Here is a 23,272-nt window from a genome sequence, read left to right on the forward strand (position 1 = left end):
TATAGATGGATGGTTAGTAAGTTTGTGGATGATACCAAGATTGGTGGAGTTGTGGATAATCTAGAAGACTGGTAAAGATACAGCGTGATATAGATCAGTTACAGATACGGACAGAGAAGTGGCAGATGGAGTTCAACCTAGATAACCTTGGTAGGGCAAATGCAAGGAGACAGGACACTGTTAAGGACAAGGCCCTTTGTGCACAATGAAGTCCTTAAGCAGAAAATGATTTAATCATCTGATTTTGCGATGTTAATTGAGGGCCATTGTTAATCTTCAAATATGAAATGCAATGAAATTAAACTTCCTGACTGGAGAGTTTAGATTTCCAGTTAGATGGTGATAAAACTAATTTGCTAATCTTTCTGCAAGGCCCTTAACAGTGTTGCTGAGCAGTGAGGTCTTGGGGTCAAAGTTCATAGATCGTTGAAAGTAGTTACACAGTTCGATAGGGTGGTTAAGAAGGCTTATGGAATGCTTGCTTTTATTAGTTGAGGCACGGCGTTCAAAAATCAAGATGATAAGTTGTAACTTACAGAACTTTGGTTAGGCTACATCTGAAGTATTCCAAACAGTACTGGGCGCCCCACTCTTGGAAGGATGTTGAGGCTTTCGAGAGGGTGCAGAAGAGGTTTATCAGGATGCTGCCTGGTTCAGAAGGCATGTGCTAATCATGAGAGACTGAACAAACTTGTGTTGGGGTTGTTTTCTCTGGAGCAGCGGAGACTGAAGGGAGATCTGATAGAGGTTTACAAGATTATGAGAGGCATGGATAAAGTAGACAGGGAGTATCTTTTTCCTAGGGTAGAAATGTTTAACACCAGAGGGCATGCATTGAAGGTGAGAGGGGATAGGTTCAAAGGGGATATTAAATTAGATTATGAGGACACTCAGTCCTCGTTTATTGCCATTTAGATATGCATGCATTAAAAAAAATGATACAATGTTCCTCCAGTGATATCACAAAATAAAACAGAACAAACCAAAGACTAACACTGACAAAGCCACATAATTATAACATAATTACAGTAGTGCAAAACAATACCATAATTTGATGAAGAGCAGACCATGGGCACGGTAAAAAAAAGTCTCAAGTCCCGATCGACTCCGATAGTCCCCGATAGCAGGCTGCAAAAGGGAGAAATTCCCTGCCATAAACCTCCAAGCACCGACAACTGACAACTGCTGATGCATTGGAAGCACCCGACAGCCGACTCTGAGTTCGTTGGAAAACTGAGCCTCCGACCAGCCCCTCCGATACAGCCTCCCGAGTGCCATCCTCTGCCGATCGCCTTCAACCTCATCCCAGCCGCCGAAACAAGCAAAGCCGAGGATTCGTGGCCTTCTCCGGAGATTTCGGACCACACAGTAGCAGTGGCAGTGAAGCGGGTATTTCAGAAGTTTCTCCAGATGTTCCTCTGTACTCTCGCACTTGTCTCCATCAAATCAGAATTGTGCACGGTACCTACTTAACAAATACCGATATAATTTCTGGAGTGGTGGCGCACGCTGCGTCGCGCTGCCATCTTCTCCTCCCCCCCTAATATGAGGGGTATGAGGGGTAAGTTATTTTACCCAGAGAGCGGTGGATGCCTAGAATGTGCTGCCTGGTACAGTGATAGAGGCAAAAACGTAAGAAGCTTTTAAGAGACTTTTAGATAGGCACATGAATATGGGGAGAGGGAAGGATATCAACATTGTGTAGGTTGGAGGGATTAGTTTTTGGGGGTTTTTGGATTTACTTTTTAGCTGGTTTGGCATAACACTGTGGGCTGAAATGCCTGTTCCTGTACTGTACTGTTCTGTGTTCTACTTACAGTACAGAGCATCTTTTGAACCAAAGGATAATTCAAGGACACTCCATACACAATGAGGTAATCATTGAGGAGTGCTCACTTGTGGTAACATATATGGAATTATTATCATCATAAAAGGGATCCATTAGTCTCGTGAGACCATGGACTTGTGCCTTGGAAGGTTTCCAGGGGGCAGGCCTGGCCAAGGTTGTATGAAAGACCGGCAGTTGCCCATGTTACAAGTCTCCCCTCTCCACGGCACCGATGTTGTCCAAGGGAAGGGCACTAGATCATCATTATTATATGCTGTGTTGTATGATTTGATCTCCATGACCATGATTGTTATTGGCAAATGTTTCTAAGAAATGGTTTGTCATTGCTTTCTTCTGGGCAGTGTCCTTACAAGACAGGTGAGCCCAGCCATTTTCAATACTCTTCAAGATCGCCAGTCTAGCATCAGTGGTCCCATAACCTGGACTTGTGATATGTACCAGATGCTCATACAACCATCCACTACCTGCTCCCATGGTTTGACGTGACCCTAATCAGAGAGGGCTAAGCAGGTACTACACCTTGCCCTAGTGTGACCTGCAGGCTAGTGGGGGGAAGGAGAGCCTTCCACCCCCTTTGGTAGAGATGCATCTCCACCTCGCCACCCATACTTGGTGTCTGGGATATATAACCCAATTTGTGCACAGCGAAGTCCTTAAGCAGAAAATGATTTAATCACCTGATTTTGTGATGTTAATTGAGGGCAATTGTTATTCTTCAAATATGAAATGCGATGAAATTAAATTTACTAACTGGAGAGATTAGATTTCCAGTTAGATGGTGATAAAACTAATTTGCTAGTCTTACTGCATATTTTATAATACAAAAGGATCTCAATGTACATCTTGGATCCATTAACGCATGCAGTATTGATCTCCCCCTGTAGACTAGTAACTTCATCCTTTGATGGAAGTTATTGCATGATTTTGATCCTTACTGCCCTGGTGCCTTGATCTTTCCTTCTGGGAAACTATATTAAAACTAAATTTAAGTGGAGCTCATATCCAAGGATAATGTTAAGTGATTCTGGAGGTCCAATGTATTATAATACAAAGAGCTACATATTTGCTAAATAACAAAAACATAATATTGTAGACAGCCAACCAGCGGATCAGATGAAAATTTACCAGCCAGAAATGGGAGCATACAGAAAGAGAAAGCCCCATGAATATCTCCAGTTTGCTATGATAATTAAATAATTAAGTTAATGTCCAGGTCTCCTGAGACCTTGGACTATTCTTTACTCAAATCACTTATGAGGAAGGAAATTTTAAATTCAAGAAATTAAATACATCTGGAATAAAAAACTAGTATCAATAATGATAATCATGAAAATATGAGATCACTGTAAAAATACATTTTGTTCAGGGAAGGAAGCCTGATACCCTCACTTGGTCAGACCTACAAGTGATTTTAGACACACAGAAATATGGCTGACTCCCAAATGTCCTTTGAACTAGCTTAGTAAGCCAATTTAGTGGTAATTAGGCATGGGTTACAAATGTTTGCTTTTTAATAAAACAAAAATGATGACTAAAACACGAGACCGAACAACTATAACATCTTCAGCCAGGGGTGCTGAGTGATCCAACTTGGCCTCCTCCCTAGGGTCCACTGAAGACGCCAGTCTTCAGCCAATTTTAGTCACTCCATGTAATAACTGGAAATGATTTCACCCAGTAAATACAATTGAAACTAAAGCCATTAATAACCAGGGAGAAAACTCTGGGCCGGCTGAAGTCATATCTTACATAAGGATGGCTGTGGTTTGGCCAGCAGCCAATCTGGACATCAGAAGTTTGGAGAGGAGGGTCTTTAATCAGGTCCACTGCCTGACAATAAAAAGCAGAAGCGAGTCGCAGCAGCGTAATAGAGCTTTGACCAGCAATGTGAGAGTTTGGAATTGACTAGTAAGAGCAAATTAAAGGAAGGCAGGGTCAAGCACAACGGCCATCATGTGACTGGACATAGTCAGAGTGGTGATCTTAAGGCTTTAGCTCTTTGAAGCTTCAGCAAAGAGAGGCTTCACTCAGAGAAAGCAAAGGAAAGAAAAGCTCATTTTTCCTTTATATCTGCTCAGCTAAGACAGTAGGGATGACATGCAGGAAAGTGAAATGCACCTCTTGCGGGATGTGGGGAAGGCAGGGAGACCTCCAGTGTCCCTGACAACTACAACTTTGAGAAGTGCATCCAGCTGCAGCTTCTAACAAACCGTGTTAAGGAGTTGGATCTGGAACTGAATGAACTCCAGATCATTCGGGAGGTTGAAGGGATGATAGACAGAGCATAGAGAGGAAGTTACCCCAAGGTGCAGGACACAGAAAACTGGGTGACAGTCAGGAAGGGAAAAGGGATTAAGGAGCCAGTACTCAGTACTGCTGTGGCCATCCCCCTCAACAACAGGTACTGTCGGGGGCGGGGGGAGGGGGGTGATCTAACAGAGGGAAGTCACAGTGGTCGGGTCTCTGGCACTGAATCTGCCTCTGTAACTTAGAAGGAAGGGGGTGGGGGTAGAAAGAAGCACTCTGTGGTGATAGGGGTTTCATTAGTTAAGGGAATGGACAGCAAGTTCTGTGGGTGAGAACGAGAGGCCCAGATAATATGATGCCTCTTGTGTGTTAGGGTCTGGGATATCTCCGATCGAGTCCTCAGTGTTCTTAAGTAGGAGGGTGAACAGCCAGAAGTTGTGGTCCATGTAAGTACCAATGACATGGGCAGGGCGAACGATGAGGTTCTGCATAGAGAGTTCAGGGAGTTAGGTGCTAAGTTAAAGGGCAGTACCTCCAGGGTTGTGCTCTCAGGATTGCTACCCATGCCACGTTAGTGAGGCCAGAACTAGGAAGATTATACAGTTTAATACGTGGCTAAGGAGTTGATGTAGGAGGGAGGGCATAAGATTTTTGGATCATTGGGTTCTTTTCCAGGGAAGGTAGGACCTGTACAGAAGGGACAGTTTGCACCTGAACTGGAGGAGGATTAATACCCTAATGGGAAGGTTAGTTAATGCTGCATGGTGGGGTTTAAACGAGAGTTGCAGGGGGATGGGAACCAGAGTGCCAGAATGGTTAATGGAGAGGTTGTGGAGGCAGCTGTTGCTAAGACTTCACACAAAGTTCAGAATCAAAAGGTTGAACACGGGGAGATTAGTTTCTTGAGCTGTCTATATTTAAATGCAAGAAGAATCATAGGAAAGGTGAATAATAGTGCTGAGGATGAGGTAGGTGGTTTGCAAGTGGAGGCAATGTGTAGTGAGGAGAGGCTGTTGGTAGGGGAAAAATTGCAGTTAGCAGGATGAGTTGCAAAATAAAAGGTGGACAAAATTGAAAAGGGTGAATACAGAACTGAAGATGTTGTATTTGAATGAGTGCAGTTTATGGAATAAGGTAGATAAACTTGCAGCACAGTTGCAGATTAGCAGGTATGATGTTGTAGACATCACTAAATCATGCTGAAAGATTATAGCTGGGAGCTTAATGTCCAAGGATACACATAGTATCAAAAAGATAGGTAGGAAGGCAGAGGGAGTGGCATGTTCTGTGGGTAAAAAATGAAATCAAATCATTAGATAGAAATGACATGGGGCCAAATGGTGTTGAATCATTGTGGATAGAGCTAAGGAACTACAAGGATAAAAAGACCCTGATGGCAGTTGTATACAGACCCCCAAACAGCAATAAGGATGTGGAGATAGAAAATGCAAGCCAAAAGGGCAATGTTACAATAGTCATGGGGGACTTCAATATGCAGGGTCTCGGCCCGAAATGTCATCTGTACCTCTTCCTAGAGATGCTGCTTGGCCTGCTGCGTTCACCAGCAAATTTGATGTGTGTTGTCACAAAAATGATTCCAGGATTGAATGGCTTGTCATATGAAGACTGTTTGATGGCCCTGGGCCTGTACTCACAAGAATTTAGAGAATGAGGGGTGACCTCATTGAAACCTATTGAATGGTGAAAGGCTTGATAGAGTGGATGTGGAGAGGATGTTTCCTATGGTGGGAGAGTCTAAGACCAGAGGACACAGCCTCAGTATAGAGCAGCGTCCTTCAAGAATGGAGATGCGGAGGAATTTCTTTCGCCAGAGAGCCATGAATCTGTGGAATTCTTTTCCACAGGCAGCTGTGGAGGCCAAGTCTTTATGTATATTTAAGAAGTTGATAGATTCTTGATTGGTCAGGGCACAAAGGGACATGGGGAGAAGGCAGAAGATTGGGGCTGAGAGGAAAGCTATGGTGAAATTGTGGAGCAAACTCGACAGGCCAAATGGCCTAATTCTGCACCTATATCTTATGGTTTTATAGTTGTTAACCCCAGTAATGCCTACGTTTATCACTCTGTGGTTTAGGCCCGAGTTCTTCAGTTCTTTTTCTGTGATCTTCCATCTATCATCAGGCCAGAAGTAGGAATGTAATTCCTTTCATTTCATCTTCAGTTCCTCAGTCAGTATAGCAATCTGTCCATCAAGATATACATAGTTTCTATGCTCTTGCATACAAGTGAAATATAGTATTTGCGCAAAAAGTGGTTCCATTATCAAAAAGTGATTTCGTAAGCACTTCCTTACAGTAGCATTAAAATTCATCAGAAATATAAATGGACCAACCAAATAAACAGTAGATGCAAGAGCGATTCCCTAAAGTATTTCCAACATCTACAAAGCACATGCCCAATTGGCATCACCAAGACAATTCCAGAATATCAGTGTCACCCGAGAAAATAATAACCATTTAAAATTATTTTTTCAATTTCACTAACAATGTAGCAATGTAGCCGTACCATGTACTATCTGCATGATAACAAATTAGCTAGGCTTTTTCCGCAGCAGTGCACAAACCCATAAGCTCTGCTAATAAGAAGGGCAGGATAAGGAGCCATTTGGTGCACTATTACCAGAATCCACCCCCCACCCCCACAGCACTCATCATCCTGACTTGGAAGGATTTTGCTATTCCTTTGTTGATACTTTGTTGAGTTGAAATTGTCAAGAAAAATAGCCACCTGGATGAAGGACACTTCATATCCCTGTAAAAATCAGCCACTTCGAAGAGGAGTAAACTGAAGGAAGGTATTTTTTATATTTTTAAAAAGTGGGTAGCTCACCTTTACTGACAACTCCAAGAGACATTATCTCCCCTGCTGGTGAGTCAAAATACCAGCAATGTAAGACTTTGTATATTGCAGCCGCCAAAGAAAATCCTAAAGGACGCTTTGACATTTTCTGAACCATTGATCGGTGAGAATTTACTGCTTCCCGGAATTCTGTCTCTATCCACTTACTGCAAACAAGAGATTGAGGCAAAAATAACATGTAATAATGCTTAGTGTAAGATAAAATGCAACGCTTAGCTGTTCTTTCCTGATAATTGTAACTAACAATTGAAGCCAACTGGTAAACTCATGTATAATAATTTGTGGTCATAAATTGCCCTTAATATGATTAAAAGCCCACCATTTTTATATGGGTGAAATATGACGAATCGAGAGTTTATAGAGATCATTAAATCAATGAATCACACACACATACAAAATATATCCTATACATGCCATTACATAAAATAGATTCACTTCTTTGTCAGGCTCATTAGTCCCTTTGCTAATTTTCCCACAACATTGCCCTTTAATTACTTGCAGGTTGCTTTTTTCTCCATCCACCAAAATTTCTGGTGGAAAGTCAATGAAGTGACACATTAACAATCTTCTCACCACAAATGCTGCTGTCTTCCTGCCCCTTATAATGTAAAAAAGGTAGGACTAGGTTCAAGGGCAGGGAGAATTTCAAAGATTGAAGGAGTACTAAAAACATTGATAAAGAGCAAAAAAACTATGTTTGAATACAACCTAATAAGGAATATTTTTTAAAATGGTAATAGTCTCAGTAAGTATATAAAAGCAGTCTACAATAACAGAAGAATCTCGTCGTAAAAATAAAGTTGGTTCCTTCGAAGTAAGGGAATTGGAACTGGGGGCATGGTGAAGATAAAAGGTGATCCCTTCAGAACTGAGGTGAAGTGGGGAAGGTTATTAATGCTTGGATTTGTTACTCAGACAACTGGATGCTAAGTAATGAAGTATAATCTAAGATAATTTATAGATCATATAGGAATTTAGACTTACAGAAGCAGTCAATAAAATGGGATTAAGGCAGCTAAAATAGTCTAAATTTTTCCATACCATTTTCAATGCCTGAATTGCAGCAAGAACTACTTCTGCATTTATCTAGCAGATCAGCACAAAAGTTTCGGTACAGACTTATTCACCATTAGGAATCTTTCCTCACCTGTCATTTAGTACCTCCAATACAGGACGTGAAAACTCAGGTGGACCCCAGACAGCACTTTCGTATCGATGAACACGTGCTCTATGCAAGTCAATGTAAGTAGTTCTACCAATGTTTCCCCAAACAATTACATCCTTCACATCTATAGAATCAGAAGGTTTCAGGGGGGATGGGTAGGCAGGGAAGGGTGGTGTAGAAAATATGGGACAAAAACATTAATTATAATTCCGTAATTAAAAAACAATTGCATATTTAAGAATCAAATGAAAAGATGAAAGTCAGAGGCAATTAACTAATTGTACTGGTTTTGATAGGTTTATACTGTTTAGAAATTACAGAAATTTCAGTCTAATTTCATAATCTTAAAGTCCCTAATGGTCTAACCTATCAGTATCTAAATTATTGGACACTTTGAAACATATTTATGTTCAGTTTTATTTTAAACTCCTTAAGAAATGAAGCAGTCCATGCCAGCATATGCAAAGGTTTGGAAAGCATGGATCAAGAAGTGACAATTAACAATTATGCCACACAAGTTCCAGGCAGTGACTAATTTCAACAAGAAAATGCCAAACCACCTATCTTCGCCATTCAATTGCATTATTACTGCACAGTGTCTTGAGGATCTCTGTTGATAAGAAGTGTAACTGGACTAGCTAAATACATACTGTGCCTAACACAGCACAGTATTGTGAGAAACATTGTGGTGTTTTATTGGAGTATTGGGCTGAACACTGTAACATAAAGTATGGAATTGTAGCATTTCTAAATTGATATGTAAGTGAAGGATGCTCAAGAAATAAGACATGCCCTATGATTGTGCTGATGTTATAATTCACATGTTCTAGAATAATGGATGAACTGTGCTGAGTTTCATAAATGGAATAACATCCATATTTTAAGAAACTCTAGAATAATTAAGGGATGGGACCTTAATTATGGAACTGAGTCTCTGTGGCAAGCATGCCTACATGAGGGAATAGAGGTTCAAAAGAAGCAACAAAAGACCAAAATATACCCACCTAATGTATTCACATTCAATTTCTTAGCTATCTGTGCCTTGGCTTCTCCTTCAAATTGAGTTGAAAGCGCTACAATATTATGATGATCGACAGAAAATGCGCTCTCCAGGAGGTTGTGCATTTTCGAATTCAATATGTGCTCACCAGCAACAATCACACGGACATCAAATTTTGCAAAAGTGTCAATCCTAACTCCAATCTCTTGGTAGAGATTGACCATGTCTTTGTAGCAGTCTTCCAATGAGTTATTTTCATCTGGTACAATATCGTCGAGAATAATGATAATTTCAGCATCCATGAAAGCTTTTCTTAAGGAATTATGTACTGATACTTTATGAAGTAATGGGAAGGCCATGTCTTCAACCTCCATTTGTAAGCTATTTAAACTTGACATGGAGTCTTCAATGTCCAACAGGTTTAAGCTGATAAGCTTGTCTTCACCAAATATCTCTCCACTCAGCAAGGAGGGAATCAGAATGTAGCAAGCAGGATTCAATGCTCTAAATTATGAAACAAACATCTGTTAATTTCCATATACAATAGATGTTGAAAAGGCATCTAGGAGATTTAATTGTTACCTTCACACCAGCAACATTTGAGTGGAACTAACTTCATAAGAAGAATCATATGAAATAATATCCTGTGACCTTCTTAAATATTTCTCTATGATTTGACTGAACTACTTCTTGGGGTAGCAAGCTCCACATTCTGCTATTTCTTCCTAAATATGTTTTGCCTTAATTATTGTACTTTCTTGTAACAATGTATATATTACCCACCACCCCCCACCCCAAGTTTAGGCTCTTCATTAACACAAAGATATTTTGTCTAAGCTTATCAAATGATTTCATAAATTTAAAGAACTCTTTTATGCTTTCCCTCAAATAAAGATGCCACTGTAGTAGTGACTCCTTAATTTCGTTAGGAGATTGTTAAGGGTTAAGTTCATCATGTATGTTACATGCTACATTGCATATTATTACAGGTTTGGTATGGGGTTTTTACACACACACTCATACACACACACACACACACACACACACACACACACACACACGTTACCATTTGTTGGTGGGGGGGTTCAATAAAGTGTACGTTAGAAGTAATTCACTCATATTGATTTTTGTCGACACTCCTACATCGGTGACCCTGATGCTCTTCTGAATGATTCTGTGACCCTGACGCTCTCCTAAATGATTCTGGAGTGATTTCGCTCATTTTACAATCATGGCTGCAAACACCGTTGCTCTCAAGCTCCCTGAATTCTGGCAGGAACATGCTGCCATTTGGTTCACTCAGGCAGCGGCCCAGCTCGCAGTGTGGGGATTCTCGCAAGACAACATGAAATATTACTATGTCGTTGCAGTGTTAGACAGCTCTACAGTGACCAGGGTGATGAGAGTCTTACAGCACTCCCCAGAAATTGGCAGGTACAAGACTCTTAAGTAACTCCAAGAGACTTCCGAAATTTCCGAGTGTGAGCACGCCCACCAGCTCCATACCGCCCGGCTTAGGCGACTCCAAGTTGATGGAGTTGACGGACCTCCTTGGTGGACATCGGCCGTGCTTCATCCTCAGAGAGCTCATCTTGCAACAACTACCAGGCGAGGTGTGTCGGCTCTGGCTGGCTCTCCCCTCAAAGACCTCCGGGCTCTAGCGAGAGAGGCTGACCAGGTGTTTTCTGTCACCAAGAGGGCTTGTGTGATCATACGGCTTGACGACTTGGTTGCCTCACCGCCATCAGAATATGAGACAATCACTGCGGCTCAATGATGGTCTCCCACCCTGTGTTTCTACCACGTGAGGTTTGGGCCGAGAGCTAAGAAGTGCTGCCAACCCTGCAGGTTCAGGGTGTTAGTAAACGGAATGGCCGGTGTCTGTTAGCTGCTGTGGGCATTGGCAGGTCAGGCAGTTTGTCGTTCATTAGAGACTCTGTTTCCAGACGCCATTTCCTCTATGGCACAAGTGCTCAGGTGAATGCCCTGCCTGCGTCTAAATTGGATGTACGAACTGGGGAAGATGGACCATCTCTCGAGGCTGCGAACAGCAGTGCCGTCTTGACGTCTTCAGCAGGCAGAAATTCTGTTGGAATTTTGTGTTGGCAGCGGTGTCTACACCCCTGCTCTGCGCCAACGGCCTTCTTGTTGATGTCCACAACTGTCGCCTCGTCAACGCAGAGACTGTCTACTCCCTCTCCAGTACACTCAGCACCACTGGCACTTCAAAGTTGTCCAGCACCCTTTCCGCCTCCTCCGACTTCTCATTGAGTTCCCAGATCTGACCGAGGCCACCTTCTCTTCCTCCACTGCTAAACACGGGGCGGAGCACCATATCCTCACCCGTCCGTTCACGCACGCACCAGGCACCTCGACGCGGAGAAGCTAGCCGTCATCAGGGCTGAGTTTGACACCATGGAGTGCTTGGGCATCATCAGGCGGTCCCCAGAAGTCCATCGGCTTCCCCTTTCCTCATCGTGCAAAATCCCACACATACAGGATTTCTCTGCCTGCCTGGCAGGGAAAATTATTTTCTCGAAGGTGGACCTCATTCGCGGTTATCACCAGGTCCCTGTCCACTCGAGTGACATTCCTAAAACCATTGCTATTACACCATTTGGTTTGTTTGAGTTCCTTCAAATGCTATTTGGGCTGAAGAACGCAGCCCAGACCTTTCAGACCTCATGGACAGTGTTCTCAGGGATTTTCCATTCCTATTAGTTTACCTAAAAGACATTTTAGTACCCAGCTCTTCTAGGGACGAACATCTCTTACACTTGAGAACCCTTTGCAAACGCCTTAGTCAGCACGGTCCTGGCGAAGTGCCAGTTTGGACTGTCCATGGTTGATTTCCTCGGACACCATGTCAATGCAGCAGGGTCAGTTCCCCTGCCAGCTAAAGTTGAGGCCATTAAGTGGTTCCCTCGGCCAGTCACTGTTAAGGCCCTACAGGAGTTTTTGGGCATGGTGAACTTTTATCACCGTTTTTTTTTTCCCCCAAAGCAGTTCATGCATTCCCTCTACGAGGCCCTTAAGGGCAAAGTGCCCAAGCACGTCATGGACTGGATGGAAGAAAGGTCCAAGGCATTCTTGGACACTAAGCAGGCACTGTCTAATGCAACGCTGCTGGCACAACCCCTCCCAATCGTGCCAATCGCGCTCACCATGGAGCGATGCATAAGTAGTTGGTCAACGACATTTGGCAGCCTCTCGCTTTTTTAGCTGTCAGCTTTGCCCCCGTGAGCACAAGTACTGCATGTTCAACCATGAGCTTCCTGGCCTGTACCTGGCGGTGAGCATTTTCGTTTTCTCCTTTTGGCTTTTACCACTTTTGTGGATCATAAGCCCCTAATATTCGCCATGGCTCAGATCTCTGAACCTTGGTCTGCTCGACAGCAGCACCATCTTTCTTTTATTTCAGAGTTCACCACGGACATCCAGCATGTCACGGGGAAGCGTAACCTCGTGGCTGACTGTCTTTCCCGGTCCTTCACTGGTGTTGTCCATTTGGGCGTGGACTACACTCAGATGGCAGCGGATCAGGTTTCGAACCCGAGTGTGCAAGCGCTGTGTTTGGCAGACAGAGGGTTGAAATCAGTAGACGTTGCTTTCAGTGACAGCAGCATTTCAATGTTCAATCACCAGGGCGACTGAGACCGGTTGTGGCAGCCGGCTGGCGGCGGCATGTTTTCGATGCGGGTCATGGGTTTTCTCACCCGGGCCGGAGGGCATCGCAGAAACTGGTGACAGAAAGGTCTGTGTGGCACGGGCTTAAAAAGGATGTCAGGGACTGGGCTAGTGGTCGTTTGGGCTCTTTTCGCGGTCCCTGAGTGGTGTTTTGACCATGTGAATGTGGATTTGGTTGTCCCGTTGTCCCCATCCTACGGGTTTACTCACCTCCTCACCATTGTTGATAGGACTACATGTTGGCCAGAGGCAGTGCTGCTGTTGTCCATTTCAGCCGCGGAGGTGGTGCGAGCTTTCATTGGCTCTGGACTGGATCGCTCAGTTCGCTGTCCCATCGGATGTCTCTTCAGATTGAGGGACACAGTTTACGTCCAAGCTTTAGTGTGCGGTTGCCCGTGATCTGGGGGTCAAACTGCACCGGACTGCGGCTTATCATCCTCAGGCCAATGATCTGTGCGAGCAGTTATATCGTTCAATGAAAACTGCTCTCCGAGCATGCCTCAGTGACGGTTGCTGGATGGACAGACTCTGCTGTGAGTCATGTTGGGGTTGAGGGCGGCTCCTAAGCTGGATCTTCAGTCCTCTTCTGCAGAGCTCATTTTCAGGCAACCCTTGCGGGCACTGGGAGAGTTTTTCCCTAACATCCACAGCCCCATGGTCCGCTTCGTATCAGCAGTCGGCTTTTAAAGACCGTGTCAAAACTTTCGCTCCGGTACCCATGTTGTAGCATGGCCTGCCGCGATCGCACCTGTCACCAGGTCTCCAGAGACAAACCATGTGTTTGTGTATCATGATGGACATCTGCGGCCGCTTTATGACGGCGCATTCTGCGTGTTGGAAGCGAGGGATAAGTTTTTTTTTAATACGCTGGACTTTGGAGGTATGTCAGACAGCGTTTCTGTGGATCGTCTCAAGCCTACCCATTAGGCCCCGGACTCTCCAGTGGAAGTGGCACAGCCCTTGTGGAGGGGGGAGTGCTGTTGGTGGGGGTTTCAATAAAGTGTACATTTAAAGCAATTACACGCCTGTCGATTTTTGTTGACAGTCCTGCACCATTTTATTATGAACCAGTTTGATATTTAGGACTTGAATTTGAACAAGTTCTGTACACTCTTAAAATATTTAACAATGGTGTTTGGATGTTCAGCCAGACTGGTGTGAACTGAAAGGGTGGGCATCTCTCTTATTTTTTTCTTTCGAACAAGTACACAAAAAAGATTTTCAAAACTAATTAATGCACAAAAGCAAACAGAATTACAGAATAGCTACAGTACTGTGCAAAAGTCGTAGGGACATGTAAAAAGAATCTGTAAAGCAAAGATGTTTTCAAAAATAATGAAATGAATATCAAAAAATACTATAAAGAGCAGTAAACAGTTTAAGAAAATAAATCAAATCAATATTTGGCGTGATCGCCATCTGCCTTTGAAACTGCATCAAATCCCTTTGGTACACTGTCGTACAGTTTTATAAGAAAATCAGCTGATAGGTTGTTCCGAGCATCCTGGAGAATTCGCCACAGTTCTTCTGCAGACTCTGGCTGTCTCGTTTGCTTCTGTCTCTCCAGGTAATCTCAAACAGCCTCAAAGATGTTGAGATCAGGGCTCTGTGGAGGCCATACCATCTGAAACCATACAATAAATCTAGGGTCCTTAAGACTTTTGCACAGAACTCTACAACAAATTTAGTTATTCTTTTACCTTATAGTCTAATGGAGTCATTAAACTCTTATTACAAATACTGTGGTGTTTTAACTCATGTCGCATGTGTCTCTCAGCTAACATTTAGAAGCGGTAACATGTAGTTTCATATGGTCACTAATTCCATAAAAGAAAAAAGTAGCTCTTTGATTTTGATTAACTTATGAGATACGATGGTAATGTTAGCTCTAAAGATACAGTACATATGACTATCAATGAGAAACCACTTAAGATTGTGAGAGATGTGTGAGCCAATAAACAGTGGCAGTTATGAGGAAGAAATGTGCTGAAGTTGTCTGATAGAAATAAAAAATGGTTTGATTACGAAATTTTAAAAAATCCATAGTTACCCACTAATCCAGACTGACATTGGTTTTGTTAGGCTTCTTTTCATTTTCTCTTCTTCCATATCCTTCAGGTAAGTCTTGAAGTTCTCCTTTGCAATTTTGATCATGAGATCAGTTTTCACATCAGAAATAAAACCATAGTAACTCTAAAGATGTAAAAGACAAAACAGAACAGCAAACTTCTTAATTAGGCTTCAATGCAAGATTAGGCGATCCTTTATATAAACAATATTTAATAGAGATGATAGCCATAGTCTATTCCACCCCTCGAGTGAATGTCTCACAGATCTCTTTCTCTCCGGCTGTTCCCTGTTGAATACAAGTTCTCTCCCTTCTGATCATGCTTGACCTCTCTCCCCATCTCTCTCTTTCTCATTTAACCCCAAACTTTATATTCCTTTTTACCCTAGATTCTGACTGCCAATTTCCTGAGTGACTTTTGCCCCAGTCCTTGGAAAATATGCTTTATTCACTACTGCTTCATTTCTTTTTATTTACTCCTAGAATAGAACTAATGAACTCCTCCTTGAATGAGACCATACATAATTGGTCAGAATCGTACAGAATTCTGTCTCAAAACACTACTTAGTTCAGTGGTATAGCTTTTTGGAAGTTTACATTCTCCTTTGTTATCCTATTACTTAATCCATATTCTACCCCTAATTTACTTGTTTCAAGTGCTATGATTTGTTCTCATATTCCTGGTAGATTTAATATCCTTGTTCTATCCAATACTATCCATCTGCTTTAATTGTTACACCTTAGTCTAAAATCAAGCCCTGACTACCACATTCTGCAAGTTTTAAACACAATTCTGTTTCAACACATTTTTTTTGCAGTTAGCATTGTTTTATTGAATTAACTGATCATCATAGTTTGTTTCTCATCCTGAGTTACAAAATACACGAGGACTAAGATGTTAACTGTCCTGTGCTATCACCAGTGGGATCATCAGTTGATCTGCCACCTGTCTTCAGGAGTTTCGGCCCACTTATGATCAAGACTCCCTCGAGGTAGTGGGCCAGTTCTCATCCTTACACTATTATAATACCAAACTAATACATAGACAGAAAATGCTGGAAACATTCAGCAAATCATGCAGATATGTGGAAAGACAAACAGATTAAAGCTTCAAGTTGATGACCTGTTGTGTGCTTCCTGCATTTTTCTTACTTTATTTCAAAAATCAAATTTATTGTCATATGCAAAAGTGTATGTATGCATAGGTACAGCAAAAAACTTACTTGCATCACAAAATGTTTAATTAAATACAATTTATACAAAATTATACAAGAAAGAACCATTAGAACAAAAAAACCCATAAATTCCATAGTACAAATTAAACAAAGTGGTTACAGCGTTGCTATACAGAGGTAGTGATTGGAATTTTGGGTGGTTCAAGAATTAAATGTTTGAAGGGAAGTGGCTGAAGGTTCTTGAACCTGGTGATATGCAACCTCAGGTTTCTGTATGCCTTGCCTGATGGTAACTGAGAGAAGATGGCATGGCCTGGATGGTGAGGATTTGGTCAGTGATAGATGTTGCCTTCCTGAGGCAGTGCCCAATGTAGATCAGGATCAGAAACTACTAATGGTAGGAAGTGATGTTCTTATGATTTATTGGGCAGAGTCTACCACATTGTGCACCTTCATATGTTCCTCAGCATTCAAATTGCCATATCAGATTATGATGAAATGAGTCAGGATACTTTCAACAGTACATACATACTAGCTTGTTAAAGTATTCTGTAACATGCTGTATGTCCATAACATTTTAAGAAAGTAAAGATATAGTTGCGTCTTTCTTGTGATTACATCTTTGCACAGGGTCCAAGGACAGGTCATCCAATATATTAATGCTCAGGAACATATTATGTCCCTGTTTCAACCAATGGTACAGAGATGGAGATGGTTGAGAAATTTGATGTTTCTAGGTGTAAATATCATCAATTTGTGCTGGTCCTCCCAAGAGAGCATCATGGCCAAGAAAGCAAATTAAAGCCTCTACTTCTCAGAAGGCCTAGGAAATTCATCATGTCCTCAACGACTCTTACTAATTTTTACAGATGCACCATTGAAAGCATCACAATTTTGTATGGCAACTGCCTCTGCCTCAACAACAAGAACTTGCTGAGAGCTACAAACATAGTTCAGTCAATTGTACAAAACCGCCTCCCCACTTCCCACTGCCTTGAGAAAGCAGCCAACATAATCAAGGACCCTTCCCATCCCAGTCATTCTCTCTTCTCCAATCTTCAGTTGGACAGAAGATACAAAAATTTAAGAATACAAACCACCAGATTCAAGCTTCTATCCCACTATTATCAGACTCTTACACAGACTTCTCATACACTAGAGGTGGATTCTTTATCTCCCAATCTACCTTGTTGTGATCCTTGGACTTTATTTGATTAACTGAATTGCAGTTTCTCTACAATTGCAACACTATATTCTACATTATATTTTTCTTTTTACTACCACAACATACTTATGTATGGGGTGATCATTCTGGGTGGCATCCAAATAAAGCTTTTCCCTGCATCTTAGTATGTGATAATAGTAAGCCAATAACAAAGGTGTAAATCTGAAGGAACTTTTCACCGTACAGGAGAATAAGAGTGCGCTGTGGCTCCTGTTCTCTAACCAAACAACATGCTCACAGGAGTTGAGGTGTTATGTTGAAGTTGTACAAGATGACCAAATTTGGGGTATCCTGTGCAGATCTGACCACCTACAGGAAAGCTTGAAGGAGTGCAAGGACATGACAAAGATGTTGTCAATACTTGAGGACCTGAGTTATAGGAGAAAGTTAAATAGGTTAAGGCTTTATTCCCTGAGGCACAAGAGAATGAGGGGAGATCTTAGAGGTGTACAAAATTACGAGGCATATAGAAAGGGTGAACACATACAAGCATTTTCCCTTCAGGTTGAGTAAGACTAGAACTACAGAGTGAAAGGTGACATAATCAAGGGGAACTGGAAGGGAAATTTCTTCACTCAGAGATGTGTGAGTGTGCAATGAGCTGACAGCAGAAGTAGTAGATACAGTTCAATTGAAACATTTAAGAGAAGGTCAAATAGGTAGATGGATGAGAGGAATTGGGAGAGATAAAGTTTGGGTGCATATAGACCAGGCTAGACAGAAGATTGGGTTGGCAAGGACCGCAGTAATCTGTGACTTTATGACTCACCACATACACCAAGTTACAACACAGCTAGGAACTACTACGATTATATATCATCTTGCAACTTTTCAAAAATTTGGCACATTTAGTTTAGAAAAAAAACTATGGCAAAGAAAAATAATTCATCTTCTAACATATTTTCAGCTTGCAAATGGCAGTTTGCACAAATTAGATATCTTACCTGCACATACTCCATAAATTCATTGAATCCACCTAATAATGATCCCTTTCCTCCACGGTCCACAAGTTCTCTCCATATAATTGGGGAATGTTCATGCTTCCAGTTATTTTTTTCACATATTGATTCAAGCCATGGCTAGACAAATATAATATGCAATAACATAAGGTATTTGCTTTCTTGGATTTCAAAGTTAAACAGAATTGGTTACAGTGGAGGGAATGTACAATGTTAAAAACAAAACCAAAGAAATTTTTATTACTGTGGAACAGAAAATCTTTCTAAGTTATTATACTAAATGTAGATATTTTACAATTGTGCCCTTCTGAGTACTCTTTGCTTGTGTGCCTCTGTATTCCCACAATATAATCAAAACTGCTGCTGCTGTTCTGGGACTCTCCTGATCCATCATATACTAGGAAAAGAAGTTGGAAGCAATAAATAGTTTCCTCAAATGCCACTCTGCTCCTGGCAAATGAAGCTGGAACATCAAAGCATCATCTTGGTAAACCACTTCTACACCATCCCCAAAGCCTTTGTGTTCTTCCTATAATGGGACAACAAGAAATGAATGCAATACTCCAAATGCAGCAACCAGAGTGTTATAAAGCTGCAATACAACTTTCTGACCCTCAACTAATAAAGACAAACATGCCACATGTCTTCTTTACTGCCCTAACAAGCTGTGCAGCCTCTTTCAAAGAGCTATAGACTTGGACCCTAAGATCCCTCTCTACATCAATACTGTGTACTGCCCCTTTATATTTGATCTCACAAAATACAATACCTCACATTTGGCCAAATTAAACTCCATCTGCCATTTCTCCACTCATAACTGCAACTTTCCCATACTCTGCTGTATCCTCTACACTACCCACAACAACACCAATCTTTGTATTGTCTGCAAACTTACTAACCCACCCATCCATGTTTTCATCCGTCGTTTATATACTGTGTATCACAAACAGCAGAGCTCTCGGTATAGATCACTGTAAACACCACAAATCACAGACCTTTTAGCCAGAATGTCCCATCGACCTCCACAATCTGCTTTCTACAAATAAGACAACTCTCTATCCAAACAATGGATCCCATGCATCTCAATCTTCTGGATGAACCTATCATATTGAACACTGTCAAATGCCTTACTAATATCCATGTAGACAATATCCACAGCTCTACCTTCATCGATCACCTATGTCACCTCCTCAAAAAAGTTACTGAAGTAACTAAGACATGACTTACCCCACACAAGACCATGCTCTCCCAATTAAGCTATAGCTCTCCAAATGATCATAAATCCCATCCCTAACAATCCTCGCCAATAGCTTCCTTCATTAATCTATAGTTACCAGAATTATCCTTACTACACTTCTCAAACAACAGAACAACATCAGCTCCTCACCAATCCTTGGGACATCTCCTATAGCTGAAGAGGACTTAAAGATCTTGGTCAAGGCCCCAGCAGTTAAATCTCTTGCCTCTCTCAATAACCTGGGGTATATCCCATCAGGTCCTGGGAACTTGTCTACCTTAATGTCCTTCAACAGACTCAACAGTACCTCTTCCTGAATTTCAAAATTGTCCTACCTGTGATAATATTAGCATACTCTGCACTGACCTCACTATCCCCCACCTCCTTCTCCTTGGTGAATATCAATGTAAAATACTGATTTAGGACCTTGCCCACTTCCTTTGCCTCTGAGCAAATGTTCGCTCCTTTATTCTTGAGTGGTATAACCTTCCCCTAGTTTCCGCTTGCTCTTAATGTACAGCATGTATAGAATACTTTGGGATTATCTTTAATCCTATTTAGCAAGGACTTTTCATGGACCCTTCAGACACTCCTAATCCCCTTCTTGAGATCTTTACTATCTTATTTATAATCCTCATGGGTCCTGTCTGATCTTAACTTCGTACACCTTGCATGCATTTCCTTTTTCCTTCCTGTCTAAATTCACTACCGCTTTCATAATCCAAGGATCCCTTACTTTACCATTCACATTGTTCCTCCTTACTGGAACATACTGTATCTGTCCTGTACACTGTACAGTTGGTCTTTAAACACTTTCCATGTGTCAGATGTGGACTTGTTCATCAACTGCTGTTCCCAATTAACTCTCCCTAGTTCTTGCCTAATATTCTCATAGTATTAGACCCTGTCCTAATTTAATACTTTATTGCGAGGTCCATATTACCCTTATTGTAGATATCTTAAAACACAATGGAATTGTGATCACTGTTTCCTAAATGTTCTCCCACTGAATGGCCAGTCTCAATTAAAATTGTTTTACTTTTCTTTGAAACATTTCCATCTACTTCATTTGCTGCTTCTCTATTCTTCCCAGTAGGTTAGATGGCACTGACCACAATTGTGTTCAAAGATAGTAATGCATTGTGAGTGCTGCCAGAGTAAAACAAGCAGTAGAGTTTAGAGTTGTATATTATTTAGAGCTTCATCATGAAGCTACAAATTAAGCCTCAGCACATTTGCTTCTTTCAGCCTTCTTTTAATACAATTCTCTACTGCTTCATTGGAAGCTACATGATATGGAGAACTCAACTGATAGATGAAGTTGGTTCATCACCTAAAAATCTCAAAAACATAGGAAGTAAACTATGATTCATTACTGGACAATAATACTGCTAGTATTCCACAGATGGTAAAGATCTGCTTCATGGTGGCAAATATCTACATGTTTGTCTTTCATCCCTTTGAGTGTGCATCAGTGAAATGCTCCCCTTTTGACTAATGTCCACATGGATTAATTGAAATACTGATTAGGCCATTGTCGGTGTAATTTTGTTCCCAGTTGGTATTTCTCTATACTACTGGAAAAATATATAGAATTGTACAACTTATCTAACTCTTATCCAACAATTCCCAAGTACACAAAGCTCCTTGCAGTCACATTGAATGTTCCCAATTTAATTTGTAGTTTGTTTACAGTCTTTCTCTGACAGCACATGAAATGATTACCTAATTTAGTCCCCAATTTAAATATCCTTGATTTGTTAGTAATTCAAACTTGCAATTATAAAATGGTTGTAAAACTTTGCTTAGACACTTGCCCAGACTATGTTCCTACATCTGCTTTGGATCTACAGCTTTCTAGGTCACCTGACAATTCTCAAAGATTCTTACTGTGAATTATGCCTCCACAAATTACATTGCGGAAATTCAACTTTCACGACCAACATCAGATGATTTGTGGACAGAAAAAAAGCTTTAAGCAGTAAATATACAGCATCTATGTAATTAATTTTCAGACATGTTAACCAGTGTTTTCCTATTGTTCAGTATAGTCCAATACAACAAAGGGTAACCCAAGACTCTGACCATTTTAGCACACTATATTCTACACCTGTCCTAAGACCTGCAAGTCTTAAACAAGACAAATGATGAAACTGTAAACAACAGGAATTCTGCAGATGCTGGAAATTCAAGCAACACACATCAAATGATGAAACTGTTTGTTATATGATGCCTTCCATAAAACGGAGCCACACGTTGCTGTGTCAATCTACATTTCCAGTGACTTTGTCAGGAGTGTGACCTTAAATTCCCATCTTTTCCCCTACAGCCATTAATTTAATATACCCAATTTATAGCTTTTTGTAAGTACAAAGTACTGTGGGTTGAAGTATTTCTTTCTCCAGACAACTTTTGCAAATGAGACAGCTGTAGTGTAGGTTTCTGTGGAACTACTGAGTAGGTAAATGTGAAATATACCATAAGACTATAAGACATAGGAGTAGAATTAGACCATTTGGCCCATCGAGTTTGCTCTGCCATTCAATCATGGCTGATCTTTTTCTCCCCCTCCTCAGCCCACTCACTGTAATCTTTGATGCCGTGTCCAATCAAGAACCTATCAAGCTTTGCTTTAAATACACCCAATGACCTGGCCTCCACAGCTGCCTGTGGTAATAAATTCCACAAATTCACCACCCTATGGCTAAAGGAATTTCTCTGCATCGGTTTTAAATGGACATCTCTCTATCCTGAGGCTGTGCCTTTTCGTCCTAGACTCCCCCACCACGGGAAACATCGTTTCCACATCTACATTCAACATTTGAAAGATTTCAATGAGATTCCCCCCTCATCCTTCTAAATTCCAGCGAGTACAGATCCAGAACCATCAAATGTTTCTTGTATGATAACCATTTCATTCCCAAAATCATCCTTGTGAACCTCCTCTGAACCCTCTCTAATGCCAGCACATCTTTTCTTACAAGAGGAGCCCATAACTATTCACAACTTTCAAGGTGAGGCCTCACCAGTGCCTTTTAAAGCCTCAGCATTACATCCCTGTTCTTGCATTCTAAACCTCTTGAAATGAATGCTAACATGGCATTTGCCTTCCTCACCACCGACTCTACTTGCAAGTTAACCTTTAAGGTGGTCTGCACAAGGATTCCAAAGTCCCTTTGCATTTCAGATTTTTGGATTTTCTCCCCATTTAGAAAATATTCTGCACATTTATTTTTTCTACCGAAGTGCATGACCATGCATTTTCCAACGTTGTAATTCACTTGCCAGTTTCTTGCCTATTCTCCTGATCTGTCCAAGTCCTTCTGCAGCCTAACTGTCTCCTCAACACTATCTGCTGCTCTGCCAATCTTGATATCATCTGCAAATTTGGCAACAAAGCCCTCTATTCCATCATCTAAATCATTGATATACATCATAAAAAGAAGTAGTCCCAACACACTCCAGCGGAAAACCACCAGTCACTGGCAGCCAACCAGAAAAGGATCCTTTTATTCCCATTCGCTGTCTCCTACCAATCAGCCAATGCTCTAACCATGCCAGAAACTTTCCTGTAATACCATGGGTTCTTAACTTGGTAAGCAGCCTCATGTGTGGCAGCTTGTCAAAGGCTTTCTGAACGCCCAAATATACAATATGAACTTCATCCACTTTATCTATCGTATGTTAAAGAATTCCAACAAGTTCGGCAGGCAGGATTTTCCCTGAAGGAAACCATGCTGGCTTTGTCCTATCTTGTCCTGTGTCACCAAGTACTCCATA

At 41.4% G+C, this 23,272-nt stretch overlaps 1 protein-coding gene across 1 annotated transcript in view; it reads right to left on the reverse strand.

Annotated features, from left to right (window-relative positions):
• mdh1b (malate dehydrogenase 1B, NAD (soluble)) overlaps positions 1-23,272 on the reverse strand; it is a 45,143-nt gene that overhangs the window by 11,697 nt on the left and 10,174 nt on the right. The window contains exons 3-7 of the mRNA XM_063050010.1: positions 18,241-18,375; positions 14,879-15,021; positions 9,146-9,645; positions 8,124-8,265; positions 6,947-7,122 (exon numbers count right to left, since the gene is read on the reverse strand). Coding sequence (XP_062906080.1) covers positions 6,947-7,122; positions 8,124-8,265; positions 9,146-9,645; positions 14,879-15,021; positions 18,241-18,375 — 1,096 coding nt within the window. The remainder of the gene's footprint in view (positions 1-6,946; positions 7,123-8,123; positions 8,266-9,145; positions 9,646-14,878; positions 15,022-18,240; positions 18,376-23,272) is intronic.

Source organism: Mobula hypostoma, chromosome 6 (genome assembly GCF_963921235.1).
Source record: "Mobula hypostoma chromosome 6, sMobHyp1.1, whole genome shotgun sequence".
Lineage (NCBI taxonomy): Eukaryota > Metazoa > Chordata > Chondrichthyes > Myliobatiformes > Myliobatidae > Mobula > Mobula hypostoma.